This window comes from Bufo gargarizans, chromosome 5 (assembly GCF_014858855.1).
Source record: "Bufo gargarizans isolate SCDJY-AF-19 chromosome 5, ASM1485885v1, whole genome shotgun sequence".
Lineage (NCBI taxonomy): Eukaryota > Metazoa > Chordata > Amphibia > Anura > Bufonidae > Bufo > Bufo gargarizans.
This window is the reverse complement of record NC_058084.1, coordinates 231,381,530-231,401,222: the sequence shown is the minus strand read 5'-3', so window position 1 is coordinate 231,401,222 and position 19,693 is coordinate 231,381,530. Positions and strand designations below refer to the sequence as shown.

The 19,693-nt window shown below is 42.3% G+C and overlaps 1 protein-coding gene across 3 annotated transcripts in view; it reads left to right on the top strand.

The window, feature by feature from the left end:
• MTRR (5-methyltetrahydrofolate-homocysteine methyltransferase reductase) overlaps window positions 1–19,693 on the top strand; it is an 877,206-nt gene that overhangs the window by 702,296 nt on the left and 155,217 nt on the right. For all 3 annotated transcript variants that reach the window (XM_044292703.1, XM_044292705.1, XM_044292704.1), the window contains one exon: window positions 17,229–17,347. In XM_044292703.1, the coding sequence (XP_044148638.1) occupies window positions 17,229–17,347 (119 nt within the window). The remainder of the gene's footprint in view (window positions 1–17,228; window positions 17,348–19,693) is intronic.

Genomic DNA, 19,693 nt, shown 5'->3' with positions numbered 1-19,693 from the left:
ATTCTATGCCTCCTATTATGTAGTCAATTTGTTCCGGTAGTAATTTGGCTTCTTTGATTAATTGTTTTTTAACCGCTTCTGTTCCCTTTTGGTGATTAATACTAGTGTAAAGTGATTGAACATCTAATGTTCCCATGTGCCAATGTGATTCAAACTTTAGGTTTTCAACTGTTTTGATGATTTGTGTGGTATCTTTGATGGATGATTTCATGTTTTTAACTCTTGGCTGTAAAAGTGTATCTATATATTGTGATAAGTTGCTCGTTAGTGATTCTATACCTGAGATGATGGGTCGGCCAGGTGCGTTATCTCTGTTTTTATGTATTTTTAGGAGACATTTTCCGATAGGATACCCCTTTCTTTTCCTCTTTCACAGTATTGTACTAACTCTAGGTAGTATTGTTCTGTTGGGTTGCTTTTTAATTTTTTATATGTACTGGTATCTGATAATTGTTTCATACACTCGTTGTTGTAGTCAGAGACATTTTGAATTACGATTGCTCCTCCCTTGTCAGCTGGATGTATTACTACGTCTTTTTCTTTTTGCAGTTGTTTTATAGCCTCTGTTTCTTTTCTAGATAGGTTGTTCCATTTATTTGGTTGTTCCTTCATTTTGCGTATGTCTCTCTCTACTCATTGTTTGAATGCTGCCAATTCCTGTCCTATTTCCTGTTGCGGATATTTTTTGGATGTGCTTTTTAATTAGGGGTGTTCATATGTTTTATTAACTGTGTTTTAGAGTTGAGCGGACACCTGGATGTTCGGGTTCGAGAAGTTCGGCCGAACTTCCCGAAAATGTTCGGGTTCGGGATCCGAACCCGATCCGAACTTCATCCCGAACCCGAACCCCATTGAAGTCAATGGGGACCCGAACTTTTCGGCACTAAAAAGGCTGTAAAACAGCCCAGGAAAGGGCTAGAGGGCTGCAAAAGGCAGCAACATGTAGGTAAATCCCCTGCAAACAAATGTGGATAGGGAAATGAATTAAAATAAAAATTAAATAAATGAAAATTAACCAAAATCAATTGGAGAGAGGTTTCATAGCAGAGAATCTGGCTTCACGTCACCCACCACTGGAACAGTCCATTCTCAGATATTTAGGCCCCGGCACCCAGGCAGAGGAGAGAGGTCCCGTAACAGACAATCTGGCTTCATGTCGGCAGAGAATCAGTCTGCATGTCCTAGCAGAGAATCAGGCTTCACGTCAGCCACCAATGCAACAGTCCATTGTCAGATATTTAGGCCCAGCACCCAGGCAGAGGAGAGAGGTCCCATAACAGACAATCTGGCTTCATGTCAGCAGAGACTCAGTCTTCATGTCATAGCAGAGAATCAGGCTTCACGTCACCCACCACTGTAACAGTCCGTTTTCGTAAATTTAGGCCCAGCACCCAGGCAGAGGAGAGAGGTCCCGTAACAGACAATCTGGCTTCATGTCAGCAGAGAATTAATCTGCATGTCATAGCAGAGAATCAGGCTTCACGTCAGCCACCAGTGCAACAGTCCATTGGCATATATTTAGGCCCAGCACCCAGGCAGAGGAGAGAGGTCCCGTAACAGAGAATCTGTCTTCATGTCAGCAGAGAATTAGTCTGCATGTCATAGCAGAGAATCAGGCTTCACGTCACCCAACATTGGAGCAGTCCATTGGCATATATTTAGGCCCCAGCACCCAGACAGAGGAGAGGTTCATTCAACTTTGGGTAGCCTCGCAATATAATGGTAAAATGAAAATAAAAATAGTAATTGAATGAGGAAGTGCCCTGGAGTACAATAATATATGATTAAGGGGAGGTAGTTAATGTCTAATCTGCACAAGGGATGGACAGGTCGTGTGGGATCCATGCCTGGTTCATTTTTATGAACATCAGCTTGTCCACATTGGCTGTAGATAGGCGGCTGCGTTTGTCTGTAATGACGCCCCCTGCCGTGCTGAATACACGTTCAGACAAAACGCTGGCCGCCGGGCAGGCCAGCACCTCCAAGGCATAAAAGGCTAGCTCTGGCCACGTGGACAATTTAGAGACCCAGTAGTTGAATGGGGCCGAACCATCAGTCAGTACGTGGAGGGGTGTGCACACGTACTGTTCCACCATGTTAGTGAAATGTTGCCTCCTGCTAACACGTTGCGTATCAGGTGGTGGTGCAGTTAGCTGTGGCGTGTTGACAAAACTTTTCCACATCTCTGCCATGCTAACCCTGCCCTCAGAGGAGCTGGCCGTGACACAGCTGCCTTGGCGACCTCTTGCTCCTCCTCTGCCTTGGCCTTGGGCTTCCACTTGTTCCCCTGTGACATTTGGGAATTCTCTCAGTAGCGTGTCTACCAACGTGCGCTTGTACTCGCGCATCTTCCTATCATGCTCCAGTGCAGGAAGTAAGGTGGGCACATTGTCTTTGTACCGTGGATCCAGCAGGGTGGCAACCCAGTAGTCCGCACACGTTAAAATGTGGGCAACTCTGCTGTCGTTGCGCAGGCACTGCAGCATGTAGTCGCTCATGTGTGCCAGGCTGCCCAGGGGTAAGGACAAGCTGTCCTCTGTGGGAGGCGTATCGTCATCGTCCTGCCTTTCCCCCCAGCCACGCACCAGTGATGGGCCCGAGCTGCGTTGGGTGCCACCCCGCTGTGACCATGCTTCATCCTCATCCTCCTCCACCTCCTCCTCATCCTCGTCTTCCTCGTCCTCCAGTAGTGGGCCCTGGCTGGCCACATTTGTACCTGGCCTCTGCTGTTGCAAAAAACCTCCCTCTGAGTCACTTCGAAGAGACTGGCCTGAAAGTGCTAAAAATAACCCCTCTTCTTCCTCCTCCTCCTCCTCCTCCTGGGCCACCTCCTCTTCCATCATCACCCTAAGTGTTTTCTCAAGGAGACATAGAAGTGGTATTGTAACGCTGATAACGGCGTCATCGCCACTGGCCATGTTGGTGGAGTACTCGAAACAGCGCAACAGGGCACACAGGTCTCGCATGGAGGCCCAGTCATTGGTGGTGAAGTGGTGCTGTTCTGTAGTGCGACTGACCCGTGCGTGCTGCAGCTGAAACTCCACTATGGCCTGCTGCTGCTCGCACAGTCTGTCCAGCATGTGCAAGGTGGAGTTCCACCTGGTGGGCACGTCGCATATGAGGCGGTGAGCGGGAAGGCCGAAGTTACGCTGTAGTGCAGACAGGCGAGCAGCAGCAGGATGTGAACGCCGGAAGCGCGAACAGACGGCCCGCACTTTATGCAGCAGCTCTGACATGTCGGGGTAGTTGTGAATGAACTTCTGCACCACCAAATTCAGCACATGCGCCAAGCAAGGGATGTGCGTCAAACCGGCTAGTCCCAGAGCTGCAACGAGATTTCGCCCATTATCGCACACCACCAGGCCGGGCTTGAGGCTCACCGGCAGCAACCACTCGTTGGTCTGTTGTTCTATACCCTGCCACAACTCCTGTGCGGTGTGGGGCCTGTCCCCCAAACATATGAGTTTCAGAATGGCCTGCTGACGTTTACCCCGGGCTGTGCTGAAGTTGGTGGTGAAGGTGTATGGCTGACTGGATGAGCAGGTGGAAGAAGAGGAGGAGGAAGCCGAGTAGGAGGAGGTGGCAACAGGAGGCAAAGAATGTTGCCCTGTGATCCTTGGCGGCGGAAGGACGTGCGCCAAACAGCTCTCCGCCTGGGGCCCAGCTGCCACTACATTTACCCAGTGTGCAGTTAGGGAGATATAGCGTCCCTGGCCGTGCTTACTGGTCCGCGTATCTGTGGTTAGGTGGACCTTGCCACAGATGGCGTTGCGCAGTGCACACTTGATTTTATCGGATACTTGGTTGTGCAGGGAAGGCACGGCTCTCTTGGAGAAGTAGTGTCGGCTGGGAACAACATACTGTGGGACAGCAAGCGACATGAGCTGTTTGAAGCTGTCTGTGTCCACCAGCCTAAATGACAGCATTTCATAGGCCAGTAGTTTAGAAATGCTGGCATTCAGGGCCAGGGATCGAGGGTGGCTAGGTGGGAATTTACGCTTTCTATCAAATGTTTGTGAGATGGAGAGCCGAACGCTGCCGTGTGACATGGTTGAGATGCTTGGTGACAGAGGTGGTGGTGGTGTTGGTGGTACATCCCCTGTTTGCTGGGCGGCAGGTGCCAACGTTCCTCCAGAGGCGGAGGAAGAGGCCGAGGCGGCAGCAGTAGAAGAGGTAGCAGGGGGAGCCTGAGTGACTTCCTTGGTTTTAAGGTGTTTACTCCACTGCAGTTCATGCTTTGCATGCAGATGCCTGGTCATGCAGGTTGTGCTAAGGTTTAGAACGTTAATGCCTCGCTTCAGGCTCTGATGGCATAGCGTGCAAACCACTTGGGTCTTGTCGTCAGCACATTGTTTGAAGAAGTGCCATGCCAGGGAACTCCTTGAAGCTGTCTTTGGGGTGCTCGGTCCCAGATGGCGGCGGTCAGTAGCAGGCGGAGTCTCTTGGCGGCGGGTGTTCTACTTTTGCCCACTGCTCCCTCTTTTGCTACGCTGTTGGCTCAGTCTCACCACTGGCTCTTCCTCCGAACTGAGAAAGTCAGTGGCACGACCTTCATTCCATGTGGGGTCTAGGACCTCATCGTCCCCTGCATCGTCTTCCACCCAGGCTTCCTCCCTGACCTCTTGTTCAGTCTGCACACTGCAGAAAGACACAGCAGTTGGCACCTGTGTTTCGTCATCATCAGAGACGTGCTGAGGTGGTATTCCCATGTCCTCATCATCAGGAAACATAAGTGGTTGTGCGTCAGTGCATTCTATGTCTTCTACCGCTGGGGAAGGGCTAGGTGGAGGCCCTTGGGAAACCCTGCCAGCAGAGTCTTCAAACAGCATAAGAGACTTCTGCATAACTTGAGGCTCAGACAGTTTCCCTGATATGCATGGGGGTGATGTGACAGACTGATGGGCTTGGTTTTCAGGCGCCATCTGTGCGCTTTCTGCAGAAGACTGGGTGGGAGATAATGTGAACGTGCTGGATCCACTGTCGGCCACCCAATTGACTAATGCCTGTACCTGCTCAGGCCTTACCATCCTTAGAACGGCATTGGGTCCCACCATATATCGCTGTAAATTCTGGCGGCTACTGGGACCTGAGGTAGTCGGTACACTAGGACGTGTGGATGTGGCAGAACGGCCACGTCCTCTCCCAGCACCAGAGGGTCTACTAACACCACCACGACCATGTCCACGTCCGCGTCCCTTACTAGATGTTTTCCTCATTGTTATCGTTCACCACAACAACAAAAATATTATTTGGCCCAATGTATTGTATTCAAATTCAGCTGAATATAAATTTGAGGCCTAGGCGCTGGGTGACAGGTATAGATTTACTGACAGAATTAGACTTGGAAATGCACAGTAGCGTGTGTGTGAAGTTATTCTGAATGACCCTATGTGCACCTTGAATATTATATACCCTTTTAGGGATGTATTTAAAGTAGGCCTGATACAGCAGAAACCACGAAATTAGGAAATTGCTAAATTGGGAATTGTATTTCAACCCAGAACAAAATATGTGCTTTGACGGACACTAAATAACTTGCCCAGCCAGAACAGTACAGCAGTAACGACAGATTTAGCGGGATATAAATTTGAGGCCTAGTATTTAGGCGCTGGGTGACAGGTATAGATTTACTGACGGAATTAGACTTGGAAATGCACAGTAGCGTGTGTGTGAAGTTATTCTGAATGACCCTATGTGCACCTTGAATATTATATACCCTTTTATGGATAGATTTCAAATAGCTCTGATACAGCAGAAACCACTAAATTAGGAAATTGCTAAATTGGGAATTGTATTTCAACCCAGAACAAAAAATGTGCTTTGACGGACACTAAATAACTTGCCCAGCCAGAACAGTACAGCAGTAACGACAGATTTAGCGGGATATAAATTTGAGGCCTAGTATTTAGGCGCTGGGTGACGGGTATAGATTTACTGACAGAATTAGACTTGGAAATGCACAGTAGCGTGTGTGTGAAGTTATTCTGAATGACCCTATGTGCACCTTGAATATTATATACCCTTTTAGGGATAGATTTCAAATAGCTCTGATACAGCAGAAACCACTAAATTAGGAAATTGCTAAATTGGGAATTGTATTTCAACCCAGAACAAAAAATGTGCTTTGACGGACACTAAATAACTTGCCCAGCCAGAACAGTACAGCGGTAATGACAGATTTAGCGGGATATAAATTTGAGGCCTAGTATTTAGGCGCTGGGTGACAGGTATAGATTTACTGACAGAATTAGACTGGGATATGGCCAAAAAATAACCACACAATTGCTGGTTAAATGCACTTGGTGTGACAGCTTGACCAACCACACTACTGAGGGTTAAATGCACTTGGTGACAGGCGCAGCTTGCCGCTGATGTGGTATATGGCCAAAAAATGAACAGACTATTGCTGGTTAAATGCACTTAGTGTGACAGCTTGACCAACCACACTACTGAGGGTTAAATACACTTGGTGACGGGCGCAGCTTGCCCCTGATGTAGTATATGGCCAAAATATAAACAGACTATTGCTGGTTAAATGCACTTGGTGTGACAGCTTCACCCTGATGTAGGCTTTAGCCAAAAAACAACCACACCATTGAGGGTTAAATGCACTTGGTCGCAGCTTGTGCTGGCGCACCACAAGACACAAAATGGCCGCCGATCACCCCAGAAAAAAGTGACTGACAAACGGTCTGGGCAGCCTAAAAACAGTGAGCAATTGAGTATCAGCAGCTCAATGACCCACAGCTGCAGATCGATCAATAATCAAGTCGTTTGGAGGAGTTAATCTGCCTAATCTCGCCCTACTGTCGCAGCCGCAACCTCTCCCTACGCTAATCAGAGCAGAGTGACGGGCGGCGCTATGTGACTCCAGCTTAAATAGAGGCTGGGTCACATGGTGCTCTGGCCAATCACAGCCATGCCAATAGTAGGCATGGCTGTGATGGCCTCTTGGGGCAAGTAGTATGACGCTTGTTGATTGGCTGCTTTGCAGCCTTTCAAAAAGAGCCAAGAAAGCGTCACAAAAGCGCCAAGAAAGCGACGAACACCGAACCCGAACCCGGACTTTTACAAAAATGTCCGGGTTCGGGTCCGTGTCACGGACACCCCAAAATTCGGTATGAACCCGAACTATACAGTTCGAGTTCGCTCATCCCTATTGTGTTTTCTTTCATTATGGGATTTTTTATGTAGCGTTTCTTCATACAAAGTTTACGAATGAATTTTTCTATACCTATGAAAGTGTCGAATTTGTTGAGTGTGTTAGTGGGTGCAAATTTCAGACCTTTGTTTAATAGGCTAATTTGGGCCTTATTTAAAGTGACATTCCTAAATGTATAATTGTGTTTTCATGGTGATCTATCTGTTGTATTTCGGTCTTATTTCCCCTTCCTCTGCGTATCTTTTTCTTTCTCTTGAGTCGTATTGTCTTGTTTGATAGGTTTGGTGATTGTCTCGTGGTGCTTGATGATTCTCTCCTGGTTGTTGTTGTGCTCTTTTCGGGTCAAAAAAATGGAAAGGAAATCATTCTTTAATAAAATAACTAGAAAACAAGAAGAGGTAGATATACCACCCAGGATCATACTAACCTATAACCCACACTATAAAAAAAAAAGTAAAAGATTATAAACAATCATTGGTATCATATAAAACAGGATAAAATAATAGGATCCACTATCACAGATACCCCACTAATCACGTTCACTAAAGCCCACGAATTTAGGCCTAAAAATTGCCCCCACCATTAAACAAAACATAGGACAGTCAACAACAATCCAAGAATGGGCAGACATTACTGGCTTTTTCAGATGTGGAAAATGTAAGAACTGTCGAACAACATCATTTCCCAAGAAAACCACCTGTGTCATACCCAAAACAAACCTCCATAAACAAGAAATTAAAGAATTCCTAACATGCAGCTCAACAGAAGTCATATATGCCCTAGAATGCCCATGTCAAAAACTGTACATCGGCCGCAGCAAAAGAACACTCCAAAAACGTGTATCTGAACACATTGCAAACATAAGAAAAGGTTACGATAAAAAACACACAGTATCAAATCACTTTAGAATTACTCATAACAAAGACCCCAGTGGATTAAAATATACGGCACTTGAAAAGGTAAAGAAGGATTGGAGGGGGCAATTTTATACATAAAATGTCTAGAATAGAGTCCAGGAGGATCTTCGAATTCAACTCTGTCCTACCAAATGGACTGAACACACAGATGGAGATCTTTGGTTTCCTTTGATCATTAGACTCCTTCCGGGTGCTCTTTGGCGAGCGGCCGGCCCTTACTATCCCACTACTCACAGACACAAAGGCCTATTACCTCACTAGCAAGACCATAGAAACTATATCAACCATAGATATAAAGACAAAGACCAATACTATAAGAACTACACGAGACAAAGATAATGGAGAATCCAACATCTACTGGGTCCTCAATTTTTGAATGGGATGACTCCCCCATCATATTCATACTACCATTATATTCACGGCGTCCCATATGCCCTCAATTTTGGGTCCTCAATTTTTGAATAGGATGACTCCCCCATCATATTCATACTACTATCATACCCATGGGGTCCCATATGTTATGAACCTATCTAGGCTCTCTCTTTTTTGCTGTGCTTTGTGTTGTCCTCCCTTTTTGGAGTATACAGGGATGACAAACCCGATATTCACTGGGTCTTTCACACTACGGACCAGTGACATAATGGGCACATCCCACTGTATGTTCACAACCAGGAAACACCAGGACTTACCGGCAATACTACAGTGAAAACATATAAATATCCATATCTATATTAAATATACAAATAAGCCTCAAATATAGACAAAATAATTAACCAAGCCCGCACCTACAACAACAATCATTCTTCTACACCACAAATACTATCAACTAGTTAACACTTACACAGCAATTACCTTTCTATACTATAGAAATCCATAATGCTGAATTTTGTCTGACGTATGTTCGAGAGTAAAGCTCTTTGATTAACTAATCAAATATGCTACTATTACCTTACACTGCAAAATAAGGTATTCGAACTACTGTCCACAGGAAGGTTCCTAACCAATGAATCTACAATTATTACTCTGCAAAATAAAGACAAAAGTTATAATACCCATAAAATCAATCCAATTTGTAAAACTAATCACCCCATCAAAGGAGTGACCTGTTCCAATCAGACATACTTCTCTATATATCTCTATATTCTTTTTTACATTTCCACAATTTGTACATTTTTACTTTTGTCACAAATCCAATGTGCCAAATAGGAATTTGCCATATTCGACTTGTATAAGGCAACAAATTAAAAATACCAACCTTATTGGCAAAGGTAATTAGTTCACAAATGAGTTTATTACTGCTGTCCTATAAATACCACAGTATCTAGCACAATCCTCCACTTACTGATATAGGGAGAGACTCCCGAAGCGCATTTAAGAAGCAGAGGATTGTTAGAACACTAATTCTAAACAGAGAAGATCACTTTAAACAAGCTTGGAGAGGAGCGCGATCATGTGACCGCTTGCATCATTCGCCAGATGCGCGAACCACGCCCCCTGGCATCCTAGGCAACACGAGGCACGCCGTCGACTCCTCTGAACTGCGCTGGATTCAAGACAGTCTCCCAGGAACAGCCGACCACTATCAGAGGACCTAACACAACAGCGCCGGGTGAAGGGTAAGTGACCTCTGTAACCAGAGACAGTGCGGGTTGCCGCACTCAGGCACATAGCATCCCTTTCTCCCACAGCTCGTCATAAGGATTACAGCGATCACTAGATACATATTGTCACATATTTTGAAGTCCTGAACTGTATATGTACATGTCTGCTGTTTTATGAAACACGACTGAACAAATAGTGACACATATTTACAAGGCGCACTATTTATCCTCTGCCTAGCAATTATTATTTGAAAGACTACCCTATAAACAGAGACATAAGTATATAAAGGCGCATCATTTAGCATTTATCTTCTGTCCAGCGATCACTGCCTTATGAAAGACTACCCTATATATGGAGATATAAGTATATAAGGTGCACTATTTACCCTCTATTCATCCTCTGTCCAGTGGCCACTGTTTTATGAAAGACTTTATGAACAAGAAGAATCACCATTATTAGCGCATCAATTACCCTCTACCAGGTGGCAACTATCTAGTGGTGATCACCCACTCATCATCACTATTTTTAAATTTTTATATATTTCTAACCATTATTCCTACAACTTTTACTATCTATTAAAACGGACATATATCTATTCCTATCTCTATATTTTTATTAGTTCTATTTTTCATCACAGACTCATGATCATTAACCATTGATTCCACTTTCTAGCACGTATATTTTTTTATACTATATATTATATATTATCTACCAAAAAGACCTCACAATCACATTAAATATAAATAAATTAATAGACTGACCCAAATAAGAGTGTGCCTGCTTATCTATCTATTTCTTTAAAGTTTGATTTATAATTATTATTCTGTCCCATTACTTTTGGTCTCTTAACAAGTGGGAGGCACATATGCAAACTGTTGTAATTCCTTTGCCCCTATATCGATGCGCTGATAGTCCATTAAGAGGCCGCACACTTTTTCTGTATTGACCCATTTAAGTATTGTCCCCTGATGAACCCTCTGTTGCATTAGAAGGGAGAAACGCGTTGGCTCTTGTGAAATTGGGATACACCTGGTAATAGGGTCTTTTTAACCCGTTCCCGACCGCAATCTGTATATATACGTGATAGCTGCACATACCCCGTGCAGCTACCACGTATATATACGTTCTGGCAGCTCTTTAATCCAAGCGCTGCAAAGCACTTGTAAATAACATAGTAACATAGTACATAAGGCCGAAAAAAGACATTTGTCCATCCAGTTCGGCCTGTCATCCTGCAAGTTGATCCAGAGGAAGGCAAAAAAAAACCTGTGAGGTAGAAGCCAATTTTCCTCACTTTAGGGGAATAAAAATTCCTTCCCGACTCCAATCAGGCAATCAGAATAAATCCCTGGATCAACGATATCTAGTAGCTATAGCCTGTAATATTATTACGCTCCAGAAATACATCCAGGCCCCTAAATCTTGTTTTATGTTCCATATTTCTTTGGCGGCCACTTTTGGTCCCTCAAGAGGTAGTTCTTTGATGCCCTGGGTGATCATGGTGCAGCATAGGCAATTTTTGAGTCGGCATTTCCGTATTCCTATCAGGCTTGTGTCTCGAGTGGTCCCAGAATCGCTTTTTTCGTTTCAATTTTGGGGCAAGATGGGGCGATTAGATTTTTCAGGGTTTTGGCCCTTCTGAATGTGAGGGATGGTTGTCTGGGTAGGAAGTCTCTTAGGATTGGATCTTTCAGGAGGATGTCCCAATGTTTATTTAGTATCAGCCTGATATTTTTATGTTTCGCATTAAAACGGGTGATAAGGTTGTATTGGTATTTTGCGTCGGTGGTAATTCTGGGTTGGGTCGATGTAAGAGTGGCTTTCTGACTTAGGGTGCAGACCTTCTTTGCGGTAGCATTGATTAGTTTTTTAGGGTACCCCTTTTCCTTAAATCTGCTTTTGATGATCTCTAGTTGTTCCTTCAACGAATAATGAAGTTCAGAAAACTTCAGGAGAAGGGAAGATAAAAATTCAAAATGCCATAAAAAAAAAAGGGAGGAACAGCATGGCCCTACGGGGAGTACCGCCAGGCGATCAGTAACAGGGCTAGAGAGTGGGCCTAAACAACAGGGTTTAAATAAGTTTTTGGTCCCAAACTCACCTGGGTCTAGATCCCCACAAAAAGAAAAAACTATGGACGTCAGACCTCAAGGCATGACGCATGAGACGACGCCCGAGGGGGAGAGGGGAACCCCGGTGACATATACAGAAACAGATGCAAGAATGATGCAGGACATACTTTGCACTGTCTCGAGGATGGAAAATCTAATGGGTAACTTGGTAACACAGCTCGGGGCAGTGCAAACGGATGTTATGGTAATACGAGGTGAGATGGAGAAAGTAAGGCAGCGTTTGTATGAGATGGAGAAAAGGATTCCCACCCTAGAGCAATCCGTGCAGAAGTTAGAGAAGTTAATGCAGAAGTTAGAGAAGTTAAAACAGATAAATGGTAAGATGGAGCAAAAATTGGTTAATCAAGAGCATAGATCAAGAAGATCCAACATAAGATGTGTGGGGATCCCAGAGCGAGCAGAGGGGGATAACTGTACTGAATTTATGGAGAAATGGATAAGGGAGAATAGTAAAGAGGGTACTCTCTCCCCCTTGTTCTCTATTGAAAGAGCACACAGGGTCCCCACAAAAAATGAGGCCCCAGGGGATTATCCTAGACCGATACTGGTGAAATGTTTATTAACTAAGGACCGCGATGGAATACTATCTGATGCCAGAAATTCAGAAAAATATCAGATACAGGGTGTAAAGATTAAACTTTTTCCAGATTACTCATAGAAACATAGAAACATAGAATGTGTCGGCAGATAAGAACCATTTGGCCCATCTAGTCTGCCCAATATATCTGAATCCTATGAATAGTCCCTGGTAGTGATGAGCGGCAGGGGCAATATTCGAATTCGCGATATTTCGCGAATATTTGGGCGAATATTCGCCATATATTCGAGAATTCGCGATCTCCAGGCATTATTCTCTTATTGCGAAAATTCGCATAAAATTCGCATTCAAATTTTCGCATAAAAATTTGCATGAACTGGTATTTCCACAAAAATCGAATATTCGCAATTACGAATATATTTTGCGAAATTCGAAATATTCGCGAATTCTCGAAGTGCCGATATTCGCGATTAAAATTCGCAATTCGAATATTCGTGATCAACACTAGTCCCTGGCCCTATCTTATATGAAGGATAGCCTTATGCCTATCCCATGCATGCTTAAACTCCTTCACTGTATTTGCAGCTACCACTTGTGCAGGAAGGCTATTCCATGCATCCACTACTCTCTCAGTAAAGTAATACTTCCTTATATTACTTTTAAACCTTTGCCCCACTAATTTAAAACGGTGTCCTCTTGTGGTAGTTTTTCTTCTTTTAAATATGCTCTCCTCCTTTACCGAGTTGATTCCCTTTATGTATTTAAAAGTTTCTATCATATCCCCTCTGTCTCTTCTTTCTTCCAAGCTATACATATTAAGGTCTTTTAACCTTTCCTGGTATCAAAACAAGAGTTAGATCTATACCTAGACCAGATTGCTTTTAGAGAGATATCCCCTGGGATATCTCTCTAAAGAATACTTAGAAAAATAAATATCGGTGGCGGAAATAAATGCGGCTTTGGAGAAAGTAAAATCTGAAAAAGCACCAGGAGGTGATGGGCTCCCTTTTGAAATATATAAAACCTTCTCCCAGGTTTTAGTACCAGAGTTAAAAACAACACTGGATGAGGCTCACAAATTAGGCGATCTACCGAACTCCATGAAGGAGGCAATTATTACATTAATTCAAAAAAAGGGGAAAGAACAACTAGATCCCGGGTCATATAGGCCAATATCCCTTCTGAATACGGACGTCAAAATTTTGGCAAAGGTCTTGGCTGACAAGCTGTCGAAGGTTATTAAAGTAGTAATAAATAAAGATCAGACAGGTTTTATACCGGGTAGAACAATATACTCAAATATAAGAAGGTTGTTCCTTAATATCGAAGCCAATAGACTAGATGCAGGGGAGAAAGCGATACTTTCACTGGATGCCCAAAAGGCATTTGATTGTATTGAATGGGAGTACCTATGGGCAGTATTAAAAAGAGTTGGCATAGGGGAGGGATTTATAAGATGGATCCAGTTAATATATCTTAACCCAAGGGCTAGAGTGGTCGTGGATGGGAGCTTGTCCCTGCCATTTGCCCTACATCGTGGCACTAGGCAGGGATGCCCTCTCTCTCCACTGTTATTTGCTATCGCAATTAAGCCTCTGGCAAGCATAATAAGAAATGATAGGGAGATTAAAGGATTTCAATATGTGGGTGGAGAAGAAAAACTGTTAATGTATGCGGACGATATTTTATTATTTTTGCACAATACTGGGGATCAGTTTAATAGAGTGACAGAAATAATAGATAAGTTTTTTTTTTTTCCGGTTTAAATATTAATTGGGGGAAATCACATATGTTATGATTAGAGATGGACAATCACAAGGAGACTCACGGGTGCATGTCCTTGAAAAGTACGAGAATTTTAAATATCTAGGCATACAAATTTCTGGAAATATAGAAGAATATGAAAAATTAAATGTCCTCCTCTTAATAAATGAACTTAGAACCAAAATACATATATGGAAAAGACTACCAATGTCAATACAGGGTCGGGTAAGTTTAATAAAAATGTTTTTTCTCCCAAAAATGTTTTGCAAAATGCTCCAGTGAGACTATCGCAGAACATTTTTAAGCTACTTGATAGCCTAATGGGGGATTTTATCTGGAAGGGAGCTATCCCTCGGATAAAGAAAGAAGTCCTTCAGCTTCCAGTGCGGGAGGAAGGATTAGCGGTTCCCAATTGGGTTTTCTACTATCTAATAACACAATATGGGAATATAAAGGGTAGTTTAGATAGTTTGGTGGGTAGTCAAGAAATAAATAGATTGGGATGGAAAGAGGAGTGGAATCACTTAGAGGTGTTGGAATCAGGTATTTTGGGGAAAAAATACAGGTAATAGAATACTAAACTTAGCGGAATATGTATGGGGGGAAATTAAAAAAAATATTAGAGTTTAAAGGGTTTTTGCATTACACACCGATTTGGAAAAATCTTAATTTAAAGGAACTGGAAACGATCAGGACTTACATAGATTGGGAAAAAAAAGGAATGAAATATTTAGATCAGATCTTCGAGGAAGATAAGCTGAAGGACTTTAATACTATGGTAGTGAAATTTGGGATTCCCCATAGGGATATGCATAAATACTTTCAGCTCAGGAATGTGCTGCGGACAGTGGAGCAGGATGATAAGTATAGAAGGGAAAAATCAGATATGCTGGATAAATTTACTAGCGGAAGGGAAGGAGGAGGAACAACTGCAAGGAGATATGGGATCTTGATGGAGGGAAAGAGAAAATGGATTACAATGTTTGTCGTGAAAAAATGGGAGAAAGAACTAGAATCTTTTACGGAAGAGAAATGGAGAGATGCCCTTAGAAACTATGCGAGGGTCTCGGATAGGGGTTCACACAAGATCTCACAATTTTTCATAGTTCACAGATTACATCGTTCCCCATGGATGTTGAAAAGAATGGGTGTGAGAGCCTCAGATAAGTGTCCAAAATGTTGGGGGGAGAATGCCCCAAACTCTTTAGATACTGGACAGAAATAGCAGAGACCGTATTCCTACTTTTGAAGGTTCAATTGCCCAACGATCCAGTAATTTGTATATTAGGTGCAACTGAACATTTGAAGTTAAATAAAAAAATATGATCGGTCTTGAATAAAGTATTATTCCAAGCCAGACTTCTTATACTTTGGAAATGGGTAAAGGCAGATCCCCCGACAGTGGAGAAAAGCAATAGATAACTTAATTAAAGAAGAACGAGTGATGGAGAGCTATAGTAAAAAAAAATCACAAAACCTTGACGAAGTTTGGAAAAAATGGTTACTCTAGGGCTGGATGTGGTGTTTTTTATTTTTTTTCTCTTTTTCACGTCCCTCTCCCTATGGGTGGTGGGTGGGTATAAAATAAAGATAAATTGTAATTATTAACCGTTAATATTGATTTCTTCTATTGTTGGATTGATGTGTTTTTTTTGCGTATACAGTATATGTAGATGTTTCTATGAAATTGAAATAAAGATCAATTTAAAAAAAAAAAGAAGTGTTCATGCACTTAAACCTAAGCCCTGCTGCAACTGACACAAACCCTCAGCTAGGGAGCAGGCGAAAAGACAACCAGTTCCTTGCACAATATGAAGGAACCAGCGTCTACCTAAGGCCTAACCAGTACAAACAGAAGGGAAGAAAGGAGGACAGGTAACAGGAGATCCACAAAACACCAGCAGAGAACTCCAGGAGAAACTATAAACCGCAAGGGCTATAGTGAGAGGCAGGTCAGATAGATTCACGTGCAGCAAGTCTGATCTCAGATCACTCACAAGGCAGGGCGTGACAGTTACAAACTGACTATACATTCCAGAGTGCACAGTTAAGAGACTGGAGAAGATGTACATTGAATATTAATTAGATTTTAAGGGTTTCTATGTGTGGCAGATAAGAAGCTTAAGGGCTGTTTCTCACGAGCGGATAAAGTGAGATAAAGTTGTCACTGTGATTTCGTAGTAAAGAGATCATAGAGAGGGACGGAGCATTATCAATCATGTTAATGCTCCGTGCTTCTGCAGTCCGCATCGGGTCTTGGCTGTCATTCACGGAGTGGATGTCACGCACGGCATCCACTCGTGTGAAACAGCCCTAAGTTGGCAATAGAGGGAGGGCCATGGTTTGGTCAAATTTCCTCTGCAGCTAGTAGCAGGAGAACAGAAAGAGACAGCAGTTAGTTGAATGATTTGTATGTGTGTTTTTTATGCTGCACCATGGAGGTCATGGTGATGTATGAGGGTACAGTTTTGAAGATGAACAGCTGTAACAATGAGAACCAACGCAATAAACTGAGTGAAACAATACTGTAACATACCTGAGCTGTGTTTAAAGTCAATTACATAGGATCTCCTTCTCCTGCCCTGTCTAACTGCCATGTTTAACTGCCAAGTGCTTAGGCAATAGGGCACTTTGGCAAAGATGGTTCTTTTGGCTTGTGCTTACACCTTAATTTTAACTCCTGTTTGTGCTATACTTTTCATATGATATTAAAACTTACAGCATACCTACAGTTTATTGTTCATAATTCAATCGTATAGGTGATAATGGTGAACTTTGATATATATCTGATTAAAGGCACACTTTAACATATTTTGGTCACTGGTTTCTAAGTGCTCTCAAGCAGGCACTTTGAATGCATATGGTTTATTGGACAAGTAACATAACCTGTGTTGATAACAGATGACCTTTACTCCTGTGTTTTTTTCAAAATGAAGATTTGGTTTCATTCTAGTCATTGACTACAATAATTAAGAAACTAGTATCAATTTGAAGAAAGAGCCCTCAAAACCTTTTCAAATTTACTATTATACACTATATTGTCAAGTCATGGTTAGCTGTTGTATGGTTAGCAATTTTACTAATATTTAGCACTGCATTATTTTCTCATCTAGATATCAATATTTATCCGACCATCTACCTTATTCCATTTACCACTGGATTCATCTGTCCCTATTATAATGGTGGGCCCAGGAACAGGAATTGCGCCTTTTATTGGTTTTTTACAGCACAGGCAAGTATGCAGTACAACCTTTTATATAACTTTAAGTTCAGACATGGCATATGTGCTGTGGATTAGTGGTGTGGATTTTGCACCACAAATCCACAATTAATTATAGTATAATGCATGTTGATGGGGTTTTAAAAATGCTAACCATATACATTAGAAATGTTCCAAATGGAAAAATGAACATACAGATTTTTTAAATCCACAACATGCTCATTCTTTAGGGAAACACCACAAATTTTTACTAGCGATTACCCTTGTTCTTTCAATGCATATGGTTAATGTGCAGAATATTCAGCAGCAAAACCTGTGTGTAAGGGTGCTTTCACATGGCCATAAGTGTTTTACGGTCCACAAACTGCAAATCCACAAAACACAGATACCAGCCATGTTCATGCAGCATCATAGGTCGAACCCATTGACTTTAATGGGTCCGTGATCTGCATGTTGTGAAGTATAGGACATGTCCTCTCTTTGTGGAAAGGCCACAAAGGATGGCAAGGTCTTCCGTATGCTTCCACATCTATGCAGCCACTCTGCAAAAGAAAGGACATGTCCAATGCTTTGCTGCAACATGTGCACATGGACTTATTGAAGTCAATGGCTCCGCACCGTGATGCAGCATGCACACATCCAGTATTTGTGTTTTGCAGACTGCAAAACACTTATGGCCATGTGAATTCTCTCTTATGCATGCAACTATTGCTATGTACCCTTATAAAATAATTGTGTATAAGAAGTGGCCCACAACAAAACAACTGTTAAAGGGGTTCTCCGGGAAAGATAAAAATGAGAATACTGAAAAAACATGTTATTATAAATAAACTCTTAAATGTCTTTAATCTTTGTAAATGCTCCTTTAATCTAGGGAACAATCAAGTAGCTAAAATGGCGGCTCTTGGATTTATGATCACAAAATCCGTCCTTTTTAGCTACTTGACTGATTGTTCCCTAGATTAAGGAGCAATTATAAATAATTAAACACATTTAAGAGTTTTTTTTATAAGAACATGTTTTTTCAGTATTTTTATTTTTATCTTTCCTTAGGAACCCTTTTAATTGTCAACAGTTAATGTAGAATGCGAAAATGAACATGTTGTAATATATGTCTGTTAGGTTGTAATTAGGGATGAGCGAATTTCATTTTTTGAAGTTCGTGTTGTGGTATTTACTGAATCGCGTTTTGGATTCCGTTACCACAGACCATAGCACAATTCCATGACGGAATGCATAACAGAATGCCTTTAGAGGCATTTCATTATTTATTCCTTCATAATAGAAGTCTATGGCCTGAATAACGGATCCATCTGGTTTACGTTATGCTGGAGAGGTCTCCAGCATAACATAAACCGGAAGGATCCATTATTCAGAAAATAGACTTCTATTATGAAGGAATGAATAACGGAATGCCTCTAAAGGCATTCCGTTATTCATTCCGTCATGGAATTGTGTTATGGTCTGTGGTAACGGAATCCATACCGCATATCAGTAAATACCACAACACGAACCCGCACACGAACTTCAAGATATGAAATTCGCTCATCCCTAGAAACGTAGAACATAGAAACATAGAATGTGTCGGCAGATAAGAACCATTTGGCCCATCTAGTCTGCCCAATATACTAAATACTATGGATAGCCCCTAGCCCTATCTTATATGAAGGATGGCCTTATGCCTATCCCATGCATGCTTAAACTCCTCCACCATATTTGCAGCTACCACTTCTGCAGGAAGGCTATTCCATGCATCCACTACTCTCTCAGTAAAGTAATACTTCCTGATATTACTTTTAAACATTTGTCCTCTTGTAGCAGTTTTTCTTCTTTTAAATATTCTCTCCTCTTTTACCTTGTTGATTCCCTTTATGTATTTAAAAGTTTCTATCATATCCCCTCTGTCTCGTCTTTCTTCCAAGCTATACATGTTAAGGTCCTTTAATCTTTCCTGGTAAGTTTTATCCTGCAATCCATGTACCAGTTTAGTAGCTCTTCTCTGAACTCTCTCCAAAGTATCAATATCCTTCTGGAGATGTGGCCTCCAGTACTGCGCACAATACTCCAAATGAGGTCTCACTAGTTCTCTGTAGAGCAGCATGAGCACTTCCCTCTTTCTACTGGTAATTCCTCTCCCTATACACCTGCTAGCATTTCCTGCTGCTCTGTGACATTGTCTGCCTACCTTTAAGTCTTCTGAAATAATGATCCCTAAATCCCTTTCCTCAGATACTGAGGTTAGGACTGCATCGCTGATTTTATATTCTGCTCTTGGGTTTTTACATCCCAGGTGCATTATCTTGCACTTATCAACATTAAATTTTAGTTGCCAGATTTTTGACCATTCCTCTAGTTTTC